The sequence below is a fragment of the Sciurus carolinensis genome, chromosome 9, assembly GCF_902686445.1.
Source record: "Sciurus carolinensis chromosome 9, mSciCar1.2, whole genome shotgun sequence".
In the NCBI taxonomy this organism is placed as follows: Eukaryota; Metazoa; Chordata; class Mammalia; order Rodentia; family Sciuridae; genus Sciurus; species Sciurus carolinensis.
The window spans coordinates 91686310-91701922 of NC_062221.1; the positions used below are offsets into that span (position 1 = coordinate 91686310).

At 31.9% G+C, this 15613-nt stretch overlaps 1 protein-coding gene across 7 annotated transcripts in view; it reads left to right on the plus strand.

Annotated features, from left to right (window-relative positions):
- The window catches only part of Senp7 (SUMO specific peptidase 7), a 123533-nt gene that overhangs the window by 21171 nt on the left and 86749 nt on the right, over positions 1 to 15613 (plus strand). For 6 of the 7 annotated variants that reach the window (XR_007110191.1, XM_047564077.1, XM_047564076.1 and 3 more), the window contains one exon: positions 5905 to 6002. Coding sequence is in view for 6 of the 7 variants with exons in the window: in XM_047564077.1 (XP_047420033.1) it covers positions 5905 to 6002 (98 nt within the window). In the remaining variant the exon portion in view is untranslated. Of the gene's footprint in view, positions 1 to 5904; positions 6003 to 7105; positions 7187 to 15613 lie in introns of those variants that run through there. The other variant, XM_047564080.1, reaches the window with a different exon arrangement.

The window sequence follows — 15613 nt, forward strand, 5'->3', positions numbered from 1 at the left end:
TTTAAAGTGCAAATTCTAGTGAGAAAACAGATGATAAGAATGTAAAATAGCTTTATTGTTGCTGATATGGAGAAAGTTTTAGTGGTCTGAATAAAAGATCAAACCAGCTGTCACATTCCCTTAAGCTATAGCCTAATCCAGAACAAAGCCCTAACCTCTTCAATTCTTTGTCATACTTCTGTGTTGTTTTGGAGAATTTGGAAAAGTTTGAAGTGAGCAGTGGTTGGTTCATAAGGTTTAAGGAAAGAAGCTTTTTTCCATAACATTAGAGTGCAAGATGAAACAAAAAGTTAATCTAGGAGAGCTAACTAAAACATTGATGAAGATGGCTGCACTAAACAAATATTTTTTGTAGAAGAAATAATCTTCTATTGGAAGAAGATGCCATCTAGGACCTTCATAGCTAGTGAGAAGTCAGAGGGTGACTTCTTATCTTCAAAGAGCAGACTGTGACCCTTTTGAAAGGAGTTAAGTCCACTGTTTACTTGCATTTGAAGCCAATATTCATTTACCATTCTAAAAATCCTAGGTCCTTAAATGTTTATACTCAATCTATCCTGCCTGTGCTCCAGAAATGGAATGACAAATCCCGAATGACAGCACTTTTGTTTACTGTGGTTTAGGCCACAATCCCCAGAAATATAATCCCAAATGCCAAATTCTGAATGTTGAAATATCAAAAGAAAAAAAATCTCTGAAGTCTAAAATCCCAAAAATATAATTCTGGAGAGGATAATAAAAATTCTTTAAAAGACATTTATTTTCATTTACTTTTTAATTTTTATTTATTTATTTATTTTTTATTTTTTTTTAATTTTCATTTTTAAATGGGGATTTATTTAGGAACCAAAAACATGACAGAGCACTTTGTAGGCCACTTTACACAATAAAATAGATAACACATTTAAAATGTTTTCAATGGTGAGATGATGTCATTTTCGCAAGCATAAACACATAAGTATACTAATGACAGTTTCACAGGCAGACAAAATGTGTGCATAACTAAATAGGTCAAAAAGTGGAATGTAGAAATGTATTTCACTTTTATTGGTAATTGTGTTCAACCAGCTTTATACCTGCAGTCATTTGAAATATCATGTTAGACAACCTGAGTCTTTTGATCAAAAACTGGTGGGTTAACACCATATTCTCAGGAACCGAAGATCCTAGATTTTGAGATTTTTTCTTTAACAGGTGCAGATGTCTCTTAATTTATTGAGGATGTTTCAGTGGTTTTATGTACATGCATAATTCTTACACACAAAATCAATGTAGTGGTAATGTACTTTCTTGTAGTCAAATTCACAAATAAATTAGAACTCTGAAAGTCTTTACACAGTTTATAATAGTAATGAAAATGATGTGAATATGAAATACATAGTATAACAAATTTTAAAAAATGATGTTGAGAGTTTAAAATTTATGGGAAAATTCTAAATAACAAAAACTACCCTCCCAAAAAAGCTAAAAAAATTGACATATAGCTAATGTATGTTATAGAGATAGATTATGGGCAATTGCATGGAGGTAGTTCATAAAAGCTGACCTGTTTTCACCATCATTAGCTGTATTTGGAATTCTTGCATTACAGTGTTGCCTTTTTCCTTTCTGAACAGTTGTTTTCAGTGAATATATTCATGTTCAATTTCTATGAGATGATGCTCTTTTGAAATTATTCCATCATTTGATATGTACTAACATGATCATTTTCTATTAAAATTTCCCATCTTTGTCATACTTCTGTTTGTTTTGAATAATTTTGAATTATGTTGTTACAATTGTGTTGTTTTGTTTTCATGTGTTTAAGGATTTTTCTTTTACTCTCTACTATTGATTTCTACTTTAATTCACTAGAATTGTCAGAAAAGACTATTGTCCCTACTGTGTTCACACTGTATTTAAATATATTCTGTTAATGGTCAAGGAATATACTGTGTTCTTTTATTATGTTTGAGTGTAGTTATATTAATTTATTATTTGTTTCCCATTTTTATTTCTTTTTGCTCTTTGCAATTTTTCCTGCCCTTTTTTATAATTTGACATTTAAATACTTAGCATTCTATTTCATATTAGCATTCCATTTTAATGTATCTTTTGAGTTATCATATGTACATGTTTGTAAATTCTTTGCATAACATTATGTATACTTTTCAGTCTACTGAGAATTAATTCTTTGGTTTGGAGAAACTACCACCGTATAGGGCTACTGTGGTTTAAATATAATTCATCTCACCAAAACTCATGTTGGGGTTTTGGTCTCCAGTGTAACAATGTTGAGAGTTTGTGGGACTTTTAAGAGATTAGGTCTTCAAAAGGGATTAATGCCTTTTTCCTAAAAGTGTGTTCTCATTCCTGTGGGACTGTTTTAGTTATTGTGAGGGCAGATTTTTAAAAAGAGAATTAGCCTCTTGTCATTCCTCTCTTCTGTACCTGCCTGTTTGCCCTTCCACCATAGAGCCCTCACCAGAAATCAAGTAGTTGCTGGCACTGTATGCTTGGACTTTCCACTTTCCGGAAATGTGAGCTTAATAAACCTCTTGCTTTACTTTCTTACTTGTTTCAGGTATTTTGTTATAGCAACAGAAAATGGTCTAAAACAAGGTCCCTTTATCCTTCATTTGTTAGGATGTAATCATCATATATATTAAAACAGCTTATGCTGAATACCTCCGGACAATGTTATGATTTTTACTTTGGATTTTCATATACATTTTAAAGAATTTAAGATAAAAAATATTGTATTTACTTGCGTATTTACTATTTCTGATCCTCTATTTTAATTCCACAAGTTTCAGGCTTTCCTTTGATGTCACTATCCTTAGATCTGATATGCTTCCTTTCATATTTCATTTAGAACAGGTTTGGTCTCTGAGTTTTTAAATTTACCTTTATCTGAGAATGTCTTTAATGTGCCTTCATTATTGTGGAAACTTACCAAAAGCTCTTCAATTGTGGGTCAACAGTACTTTTCTTCTAGTACTTTAAAAATTTTACTCTACTGCATGGTTTCTAATGAGAACACCATTGTTGCTGGAATCATTTCTCTCATTTAATGTGTCATTTTTCTTTGGTTGCTTCCAAAAATTGTGTCTGTAGTTTTCAATACATTTATCATAATTTATCTTGACTGGGATCTTTGAATTTATTCTGTTGGGCTTTGTGACACTTTTTGAATCTGCAAGTTCATGTCTTTTTAAAGAAATATTTCTAGTTGTAGATGGACACAGTGCCTCACATGTGCTAGGCAAGCACTCTACCACTGAACCACAACCCCAGCCCAAGTTCATGTCTTTTATCAAATTACAGAAGTTTTTAGCTATCAAATATTTCTTTCATTTTTAAATAATTTTTAAAGTTTGTTGTATTTAGGTTATACATGACAGTAGAATGCATTTATGCATTTTGATAAATCATACATAAATGGAGTATAATTTATTTTTTTGATTATACATGTTGTATCAAATACTTCTTTCTGTATACCTTCTTTATTTTTCTCCTAAGACTGCAGCAATATGAATGTTGCAAATTTTAGTGTTGTACCACAGGTTTGAGTCTGAGTCATTTTTGTTTACTTTCTATTTTCTCATTTTGATAATTTGTTGATATTTCTTCAAATTCACTGATTCTTCCCTTTTTATCTCTTTTGCTCTTTAGTTCCTCCAATACAATTTTACTTTCATTTTTTAATTCTAAAATTGCCCTTTGGTATCTCTTACCTATTGTGACTTTCTCTTTTTATAATAGAATTCAACCTCCTCAGAGCATGGATTAAAATTTTTTTCCCCTTCATAACCTGATAATTTCAACCTTGTCATCTACCACCCCCCCCCCTTTTTTTTTAATCATTAAAGGACTTTTAATCAGTGTAGCTATACTGGGGAGATAAAGTGACCCATATCTTTTATCCTGTCATTATGGAGGGGCTGACAGTGACTTTGAGGTTTTATAGAAAGGGGAATGAGGGAAGGGTCGGGGGGTTTGCATAGATATATTGCTAGAATAGTGATAGATTTTGAACTATTGAAAATTATACAGATGTGTTTAGGTTAGGATATTGATAGTAAGGAATTCTGAGAATTTATATAATTCTGATTTAGAGTATTGGAGGGGACACAGGATTTTAGACAGACAGGTTCAGTTGGGCAGGTTTATTCTCTGATCTTCACCGTTGTTTCTTTTGAATGATGTGTTTTATACTAAGTGGGACTGTGGTAATAATAGAATACCTGCAGTATACACAGGACAACCTTTATTGACACATTTAAGAGAGTAGTTTTTCTTCCCATCTTATAAAAACTATTTTAAATTGTCGTAAAATACACATAACATAAAATTTACCATGTTAACCATTTTAAGGGTGTGGTTCAGTGACAGTACTTTCACATTGTTGTGTAACCTTCACCACCATACATCTCCAGTAGTCTTTTCATTTTGTAAAAATGAACTCTGTGTTCATTAAACAATAACTCCCCCCTAACCTTTGCTCCCCAGCACCACAAAACAAAAACAAAAAACTCCCCATTGTCCCTTCCTGCCAGTCCCTGGAAGTCACTATTCTACTTTCTATCTCTATAAATTTAACTACTCTAGATTCAGAACCTGAGGGTTTGTCCTTTCATTGCTGGCTTGTTTCACTTAGAATATGGTCAAGATTCACTCATTTTGTAGCATGTTTCAGAATTTCCTTCCTCTTTAAGGCTGCGTAATATTTCATTGTGTGTGTATGTTTATATGCATATGTATACACCCTTATATACAGACAGCTTTTTGTTTATCCATAAATCTGCTCATGTACATATGAAATGCTTCCACCTTTTGGCTATTGTAAACAGTTCCTACAAATAGCAGATGTACAAATATCTCTTAGATGAAGGCAGTCTTTAAAACTTACTACATGTGTAATCTTTGTACTTGTGTGTGAAGTAGTTACTATTATTATATCAGTTTTCAGATAAGGAAATAAAGATATAGAGAATATAATTAACTGGTACCAGGAATGTGGCTTAGTGGTAGAATGCTTGCCTGGTGAGTATGAGGCCCTGGGTTCAGGCTCCAGTACTGGAGGCAGGGGGCACATATATATATATATGTGTGTATGTGTGTGTGTATGTATGTATAACTTACACTATTTATATACAAGTAAATACATTTTTAACCCTTTTTTTTTTTTTGGGGGGGGGTGATGGGGATCGAACCCAGGGCCTTGTGCTTACAAGGCAAGCACTCTACCAACTGAGCTATCTCCCCAGCCCCCATTTTTAACCCTTTTTCATAGTCATATCAGACCTAAACATATTAGTAAGATATCTATTTGTTTTCCGTTTCTCAACTTCATAGGGAACCGATTTTAATCCCTTCCATGTTTGAAATGCATTTACTTGAGTATCATAGGTCCCATTTAACTTCGCCTACAACAAATACATAGTAATAAAATTATGTGTTTATTTTTGTTTGTTTGTGGTGTTAAGAATAGAAAACAGCCTTGTGCATAGTAGATAAGTGCTGTACCACTGAACTTTGTTTCTAGCCCCTTATTCTTTAAACATTGCAAATTTTTATAGTTGTTTAAACTTGAAAATCTCAAAGTATTTATTTCTCCACTAAAGTTACCTTGACATTTTAAAATTATTTTTTGTGCATTTATATTTCAACACTAGCAAAAGAGGCAGATATGAACTGGACATGTAGAGCACTTGCCTAGGATGTGTGAAGCCTTAGGTTTGATTCTCAGCACTGGAATTAAAGATGTTAGTATTCCATAGATTGCACTTATTTTTTTCTCTGTGTACTACTAAACTTTTGACTGTTTATTTTAGATTTCTAATTAAAAAGAACACTTTAAGTGCCTTCTGTCATATTATTGTTATATTTATTATTAACATTGCACATATTTTTTTTTCCTAGTGGAAAAGAAGCCTGAGAAATAAAGTCATCTCTCTAGACCATAAAAATAAAAAAAGTGTGTGTGGGCATCCTGTCACCTCTAAGTCATCATCAGAAAGGTAAGATACTTATTTATGAGCGAGTATGATATAGGTGGGCTTGTACTAAAGATAGCATGACCACGAGTGACTCACTGAAGCTTTTTGGGACTCATTTACCACAATGTTTAAAACAGAAGGATTGAACTCAATGAGGTTCCTTCTAACTTCTAACTTTCTGTGATTCTAAGTCATCTTAACTTCTTGTTTTTGTGCATTTGGAACTTCTTGATAAGCTTAGCTGATAAAGCAAAAGTTGTATATAGACTAATAAAAATTCTTGATTCATCTTTGATCATTAATGAAAAAGGTTGCTCCATTTAGCTATTATGATCCTATAGTCACAGTGTTAGTGAATTATTGAATATTAGAATTAAATATCAGGAGGACTCATAATTATTTTCAGAAGGATTTCAGAGCATTATAGGATTAGACATCGATAAATGATCAGAAAGTTATTTTAAAAAAGGGCATTAAATTTTCTCTTTTCGCATGGTGAGTGAAAAAAATATAGCAAAGTAAAAACTATAATTATTGAAACATCACACAAATTTAGAAGACTAAATAAAGTCCCACAGTCTTGACAGAGTACTTCTGTAAGTTACTGAGTCCATATCCCCTTTCAAATAAATTGTAGAAAATACAAAAATATATTGGTGACTCTCTATCATCTCAGTAAACCTCTTGACCTTCTGCTGTACTGTAGATTAATTGTCAAGGTGAAAAACAAAGTTCTGTAGGTGTAATGATGATGCTTTGATCCTCAAAACATGAACATACTCAGGTGTTTATAGACTTGGTTTCTCCAAAGATTATTAAGATCATATAAAAAATTTTATTTCAGGGATCATATATTTTCATTAAAAAAATCAAGCCACACTTTCTGAAAAATTTGCATATACAAAGTTGTTTAATTTTTATGGGAGAGAAATCCTGAAAACTTTGCATGGTTCATAATTTATTGAAGTCTTATCTTTCTATAAGGGTGCCTATAAAGTTGTGGGGATAGGTTCTTTGAGGATATCAAGTCAATAATCATCGTGACATATTATTACTTTAATATTACCTTTCGCTCTTGGCATTTTCTCTAATATCTTTCAGTTTGTTTTCTCCTACATTATCAGCTAGCATAAAACTGCAATTGTTTGGCCTTCCTTGTAGAGTTTACGACATCTGACTCCTATTCCTGAGGTAATGATTTTCAGGTATGTTACCAGAGTTAGCACTATAAGGTCCTGTTGATATATACTTAATGACAGAGTTAGAAGATAAAAAGATTTTAAAGTTCAGTAGCAGTAAGTATTGAGAGAAAAGTACAATAATGACTAAAATCATCATGTTTTAATACATAAATATAACAGTGTCTTGAGATGGTCCTGACAGGAAAATGGATTTTTTTTTAAACTGGCAAAAGTGATATAGCCAATAGACAATAGTTTATTGGTTTTATACTTAGCTAGCCAGCTTTGGAGTAATGGAATGTGATTTTTGGCAGATGTTTAAAATTGAGTGCTTTGTATGATTTCAAAATTTATGCCTGAAGACTATTATCAATATCTATATTATATTAGTTTAAATTCACAGACTTAAAATGTTCATAAAGTAATTTATTCATGACATTTGTAGGGACATGTGCTTGAATATTTAAAAGAATTTTTTTGCTTGTTTTGGAAAAATCTCTTATGTAGAATATTGAGGATCTGAATTAAGTTCTCCTGTCTTAAGTCAGAAAGGGGTATCCTCTCTATATTTTAAACAATTTTTTTTCTACCTTTATGGATGATTCTAGAGCTTTTGATTCTTAACGTTTTTCTAAATTTTCTATCTGTTAGGCTCAGATAGAGTGTTTTGAATGATTTGAATATCTGGAAACTGAGAACATGGTGAGCTATTTGGATGAAACTAGGTTGAGAGTTGAATTTTTGGACAGAGGTAGGAAGTAACTTTGTTTAAAACAATGAATAGGGATGGGAAATTTTCATGTATTTGCTTCACATCACAAGCGGCATGTGTTCATATCTGTAAAATTATTTTGGACAGATTAGGTGTTTTTAGAAGACTGTCAGTTTGGTTTACTTATTCCAGTGGGATTTTCTTCTGTTGATCTCATTTTCATTGCTGATGAGCTTATAGAATTTGGACTTATGGACTTCGTTCTCTTGTAATATAATATACATATGAAATTGTACTTTTTTTTTTTTCTACTCCACTAGTTATTCCTTTGGGGGCTTTTGCCATATCAGTCATAGAGCACATGAGCAGTATCATCAGATTGGAACTGAATTCCTTCTGTTTATAATTATGGCAGCTAACACCTTTTGAGTACTTAATAGCAGGCATCAGGCTAAGCCTGAATTAAATCTCATGATTTTCACAAGTCTGTGAGGTGTAAATACCTTTGGCCTTATTTTATAGTTGAAGAAATTTAGGACTCTAATTCATTATAATGTGAGGAATATCGTTACTTAATCTTTGGAAAGCCTATTTTAGCATTTATAGACTTAATGTTTTTGTTTTTGTCACACATATTATTGAGTTCTGTTAGGCTGTCTGAAATATTTTATAAATTGCAGCTGTGTGCAGGGAAGCAAAAACAACAAAAATATATCTGGAAAGGGGGGAAAAAATCCTTCATGTGTGCATTACTTTTGAACTTCTAACCCCCTATCTTTTGTGTTTCTTCTCATTTTAAAGAGTATAATTCCTTTCAGTGTTTTTTTTTTTTGTTGTTGTTGTTGTTGTTGACAGTTGTGTGATAGTAAAATTCACTCATTCAAATTTTATAATTAAATAATTTTTGGTGTATTTACAGAATTGTTTTACCATCACTACAATCTAGCAACAATTACAGAACATTTCCAAGAAACCATGTGCTCATTTATAGTCATAATCAGTCTTACTGTGGCCTCATGCAATCACTAATCTACTTTATATCCCTATAAGACTTGACTTTTTGGAGATGTCATATAAACAGAATCATATAATATGTATGTTCTTTTGTGTCTGGCTTTCTTTTTTTTTTTGGATGCTGGAGATCGAACCCAGGGCCTCGTGCTTACAAGGCCAGCCCCTGTGTCTGGCTTTCATTGATCATGTTTTTGAGGTTATCCATGCTATAACATGTATCAGTACTTTGTTTTTATTGCCAAATAGTATACTATTGTATGGATAAACCACATTGTGTTTATCCATTCACCAGATCATGGACATATGGGTTGTTTTCACTTTTTGAGTATGATGAAGAATGTTGTCATAAACTTTATAGTACACATTTTTGTGCAGGTGTATGTTTTCTTTTTCTTGGGTGGATACCTTGGATTAGAGTTGCTATATCATGTGGTAATTTTAAATATTAAGAAACTGCTGAACTATTTTTCAAATGACTACACTGTTTTACCTTCTCACTAGCAGTGTATGAGAATTTTGTATTTTGTCCCATCCCCACCATTTCTTTTCTTCTTCTTTTCCTCCTTTTTTCTCTCTTTGGCTTCTTTTCCTTCATCTTTCCATCTCAGTGGGTATGAAATGATATTTTATTGAGATTTTGATCTGCATTTCCTAATAACTAAATGACATTGTGTTTTTTTATGTGCTTTTTGATCATTTGTATATCTTTTTAAGAAACATCTTCAGATCCTTAGCCCATTTAAAAATTGGACTGTATATCTTTTTGTTGTTGATGTATAAGACTTTTGGCTATATTTTGGTTGCAAGTCCCTCATCAAATACATATCCATGTATTTTCTCCCATTATTTTTGACCTTTTTACTTTCTCGATGGTGTCCTTCAAAGCACAAAAGTCTTCTTTTACTTTAAAAAAAATCTCATTAACTATTTTTCTTTTGTCATTGTGCTTTTGGTGTTATATCCAAGAAAACAGTGCCTATTCCAAGATCATGATGGTTTATTCCTAGTTTTCTTCTAAGACTTTTTATGGTTCTAGCTCTTAGACTTAGGTCTTTGATCCATTTTGAGTTTTGGGTATGATATGTGATAGGCATCAAAATTAATATTTTTGCCTTTGGGTATTCAGTTGTCTCAACATCATTTGTTGCAAAGATTATTATTTTCCATTGAATTTTCTTTTTACCCTTGTTAAAAATCAGTTGGCTGAAAATGTTATGGTTTATTTCTGGATTCTCAATTTTATTCCATTGGTGGATATATATATATATGTGTGTGTGTGTATGTATATATATATATATATATATATATATACATATATATATATATATCCTTAAGCCAGTACCATCATATCCTCCTGCAACTTTGTAGTAAGTTGACGTTAGAAAGTGAGTCTTCTTACTTTGGTATTATTTTTTTCAAGATTCTTTTGGCTATCTTGGATTCCTTACATGTTCAGTTGAATTTTAAAATCAACTTTTCAAATTTAACAAAATACTTAACAGATTTCCATAGCGATTGTATTGAATTTATAGATCAAATTGGGGCGTATTATCATGTTAACAATTTTAAATCTTCAGATCCACGAACTTGATATGTCATTTCTCATATTTAAGTCCTCTATAATTTCTCCCAACATGGTTTTGTAGTTTTCACCATGTCTTGAACTTTTCAAATTAAGTTTATCCATAAGTATTTCTTTTAGATGCTATTGTGAAAGGAGTTATTTTATTTTCAGACTGTTTATTGCTCGTAAATGGGAATACAATTTTTTTATATATGTTGGTCTTGTATACTGTGACCTTATTTAATTCTTGTGTTAGTTTTTAGTGGATTCCTTGGAATTTTGCAAACACAAGATAATGTCATTGCAAAGACAGTTTTACTCCTTCCTTTAAACTGGATGTCTTTGTATTTTTCCCTTGCTAGGATATTTTTCTTTTTCCTGGGTAGAATATTTATTAAGTACAGTGTGGAATAGAAATGATGAGAGAGAATAAGTAGACATCTTTGTTTTGTTCTCAGAAAAATAAAATGATTCCATCTTTTATCATAAAGTTTGTGATACTTGCTGTAGTTTTTTCAAATTTGCACTTTATCATGTTGAAAGACTCTTGTATTCTTAATTTCTTGGAGGCTTTTTTTTTTTTTTTTTTTTGGATGCAGGGAATTGAACCCAGGGGAGCACTTAACCACTGAGTCACATCCCTAGCCCTCTTTATATATTTATTTTTTAAATTTTGAGACAAGATCTTACTTTGTGACTTAGGGCCTTGCTAAGTTGCTGAGACTGGCTTTGAACTATTGATCCTTCTGCCTCGACCTCCTGAATTGCTGGTGTGTACCACTATGCCCAACTTCTTGGAACCTTTTTATCATGAACATATATTGCATTTTTGTCATTTTTTTCTGCAACTAATATAATTTCTATCCTTTATTCTATTAATGTAGTATATTACCTAAATAAATTTTCAAACATTAAATTTGCATTCTTGGGGTAAATTCCACTTTATCCTGATTATGATAATTTTTATATGTTGCTGGATTCAGTTTGCTTTGATTCAATTGAAAATGTTAAAATTTGTATTCAAGAAGAGAATTCATCTATTGTTTACTTGTGTTTTTGTCTGACTTTGATATCAGGCTAATACTTGGCCTCATAGAATGAGTTAGAAAGCATTATCTCCTTAATTTTCTGGAAGACATTTTGGAGGATTGGTATTCTTTAAATGTTCAGTAAAATTCAGCAGTGAGTGCTTTTTTGTACATGTGTGAGAAAGCTTAATATTATAAATTTAAATTTTGACTGATTATGATCTTTTCAGATTTTCTTTATTTTTGTTAGTTTTGGTATGTTATGTCTTCCTAGGAATTTGTATTTTTTCATGTAAATTACCTAATTTCTTGTCATACAATTGTTCATACATTCTTTTATAATCTTTTTAATTTCTGTGACGTTGTTAGTGATGACCTCTCATTCCCGATTTTAGTAATTTTGAGTCTTCTCCCTTTTTTCCTTTATCTCATCTATCTAAAGATTTGTCAATTTTGTTAATCTTTTCAAAGACGTTTCATTACTTTTTTCTGTGTGTTTTCTCTGTTTTGTTTAATTTATTTGCATTATAGTCTTTATTATATTCTTATTTTGGATATAGTTTTTTATTTTCTTAAGATATATGGTTAGATTATTGATTTGAGATCTTTATTCTTTACTAATATATCCCTTTACAGTTTTAAATTTCCTTGTAAGGACTGCTGTAGTTGGATTTCTGATATATTGTATTTTTGTTTTAATTGATCAAAAGTGTTTTCCAATTTCTTGTATGATTTCCTCCGATCTCCTTGTTAACTGTGTATTGTTGAACTTCTATGTAGTTTTTAAAATTTGAAAAATTTATTGCTTTTAATTTTTAATTGAATTCCATTGTTGTCTGAAAACACATTTTGTATGCTTTACTTATAATTTATTGAGGTTAGTTTTGTGGCCTAGCATATGGTTTATCTTGGAAAATGTCCTACATATGCTTGAGAATAATGTGTATTATGTTTGGTATAGTGTTTTATAGATGTCTGTTGGATCTATATGGATTGGTGAATGTTATTCAAGCCTTCTATATCTTCGTTGATTTTCTAATTGTTTTATTATTGAGAATGGGATATTGAATTATACAAACTTTATTGTTTGTCAGTTTTCCGCTTCTGTTTTGTTAGTTTTTGCTTAATGTGTTTTATAGACCTGTTATTAGGCACATGTGTATATTATAATTAGATTACCTTCCTGATTGATTAACTCATTTATCAGTGAAATATTCTTCATTGTCTCTACTCCCCCCCGCTTTATCTGCATTTGTATAGCCACTCTATTTTTCTTATCTTTGCTGGTAGCTGTTTAAATGGTATAACTGTTTGTTTATCCTTCTACTTTGAATGCACTTAAGTTTTTGAATCCAGAGTCTTTTTCTTGTACAGATCATATAGTTGATTTTTTTTTTAATCTCTTGTGAAAAACTCCACTGTTTAATTGGATTGTTTGAATGAAGGCTTCATCAGAGCCATGCTTCCTCTGCAGCACAAGGAAAGCTCTGTTCTGTGCCTCTCCTGTCTACTTTGGGCATTCCCTGGCTTACAGACATAACATTATGGTCCTTTATGTTAGCATGGTGTTCCTTTTGTGTGCCATCACATTGTTTTCCCTATGTACATGTCTGTTTCTGTGTTAATTTCCCTTTTTCATAAGGGCACCAGCCATATTGAGGTAAGACGGTTAGGACTTTAATGAGTTCTATTTGTAGGACAGAGTTCAATCTATAACAGTCACATTGTAGTAGTAAATGTAGCCCATTTGGGACCAGTAATTTATTTATTTATTTAGGAAATGAAATGACAGTCTCTTAATTTCCCATCTTTCTTTCTCTCTCTGTCTCCTTCTAATAGTACTGTGTGTGGCTAAGCCTCATGCCTGGTAGTCAGGTGCTCTACCACAGAGTCGCACCTTTGACTCGTTCTCATTCTCTATTGCTTTTTTCCCCCCTAGAATTGGGGATTGAACCTGTTGCCTTACATATGTTAGGCAAGCACTGTGCTATATCCCTAGCCAACTTTTTCTTTCCATTTTGAGACAGGGTCTCCCTAATTTGTATAGGCCCGATCTTGAACTTGTGATCCTCCTGGATCAGCCTCTAGAGTGGTTGGGGTAACAGGCATGTGCCACTATATGGGCCATTTATTGCTTCTTTAAAAATTTCTTAAAAATTACAATTATTAATGCATATTTATTGTGCAAATTAATGGGTTTCACTGTGTCATTTCCATACATGCATATATCCTGCTTTTATCATGTCCTGCTTCATTTCTACCTCTCCCTGGACCTCTTCCTAAATATTCCCTCCTTTTTTTTTTTTTTTTTTTTTTTGCGGTGCTGGGGATCAAACCCAGGGCTTTGTGCTTGCAAGGCAAGCACTCTACCGACTGAGCTATCTCCCCAGCCCACCTAAATATTCCCTCCTTGATTTCTAAGTTATCTTTTTTTGAGTTTCTATATAAAAGAAAAAAAAAACTTGTCTTTCTGTGTCTGGCTTATTTAGCTTAACATTATGTTCTTTAGTTTCATCCATTTTCCTGAAAATATGATTTCACTCTTCTTTATCAACAAATAATATTCTATTGTGTGTATGTTTTTCTTTATCCATTTGTCTGTTAATGAGTACCCAAACTGATTCCATATCTTGACTATGGGTGAATAGTGTTTCAATAAACAGGGGTATGCAGTTATCTCTTTTGTATGCTGACTTCATTTCCTTGGAATAAATACACAGGAGTGGTGTATTTTCCATGATAACTGCACTAATTTATATTCCCACCAACAATGTATCAATGTTCCTTTTATCTTCAGATCCTTGATAGGATTTGTTAATTTTTAAAAATAATTTTATTATGATGGGGAGTTGTAAAATAGAATCTCAGTGTAGTTTTGGTTTGTTTTTTCCTGATGTTGCTATAAATACTGAGCCTTTTTCATATATTTATCAGCCATTTGTACTTCTTTTGAGAAGTGTCTGTTCAAATAATTTGTCAATATTTTTATTTAATTACTTGTTCTATTAAATTTTTTGGATTCTTTATATATTCTGGGTATTAATCTCTGTCAAATGAACAGCTGGCACATATTTTCTCCCATTCTGTGAATTGTCTCTTTACTGTGCTGATTGATAACTTTGCAGTACCCAAGTCTTTTATTATAATCTGATCCCACTTAATTAGTTTTTGGTTTTATTTCCTGAGCTATTGGAGCCTGAAAGGAATCATATCCTGTGCCAATATCTTGAAGTCTTTGACCTGTATTATCATCTAGAAGTTTAAAAATTTCTGGTTTTATATTAAAGTCTTGATCCATTTGTGTTGATTTTTGTACAGGTTAAGAGACAGGAGTCAAGTTTCAGTCTTCATGTGAATATACAATTTTCTTAGCACCATTTGTTGAAAAAGCTGTCTTTTGTCCATTGTATGTTTTTAGCACCTTGTGGAGGATCAGTTGGCTGTAGAGTATAGGTTTATTTCTTGGGTCTTCTATTCTGTTCTTTTGGTCTACATATCTGTGCTTAAGCAAGTACATGTTTTTGTTACTATGGCTCCATAGTATGTTTTGAACTCAGGTATTGTAATGCCTTCAGCATTACTTTTTTTTTTTTTCTCAGTATTGCTTTGGCTATTCGGGGTCTTTTATGCTTCAATCTGAATTTTAGGGTTATTTTTTCTAGTTCTGTAAAGAATGTCATTGCTAGTTTGATGGAGATTGCAGTGAATCTGTAGATTGCTTGGGGTAGTAATATTAATTTTGCCTATCAATGAACATGGGAAGTCTTTGCATTTTTTTTTTTTCTTTTTTCAATTCTTTCTTCAGTGTTTTAAAATTTTCATTGTAGAGGTCTTTCACACCTTGGTTAGGTTTATTCTTAGGTATTTTATTTTTTTGATGCTGTTTTTATTAGGATTGCTTTCCTGATTTCTTTCTCAATGAGTTCATATTGACCTATAGTAAAGCTATTTGTGTGTGTGTGTGTGTGTGTGTTGATTTTACGTTCTGCTACTTTGCTGTATTTTTCTTACCAGTTTTAACAGTAATTTGTTATGGAGTCTTTAAGGTTTTCTAAGTATAGAATCATATCATCTGCAAACAGGGGTAATTTTACTTTTTCTTTTCCTCTTTGTATACCTTTTATTTCTTTCTC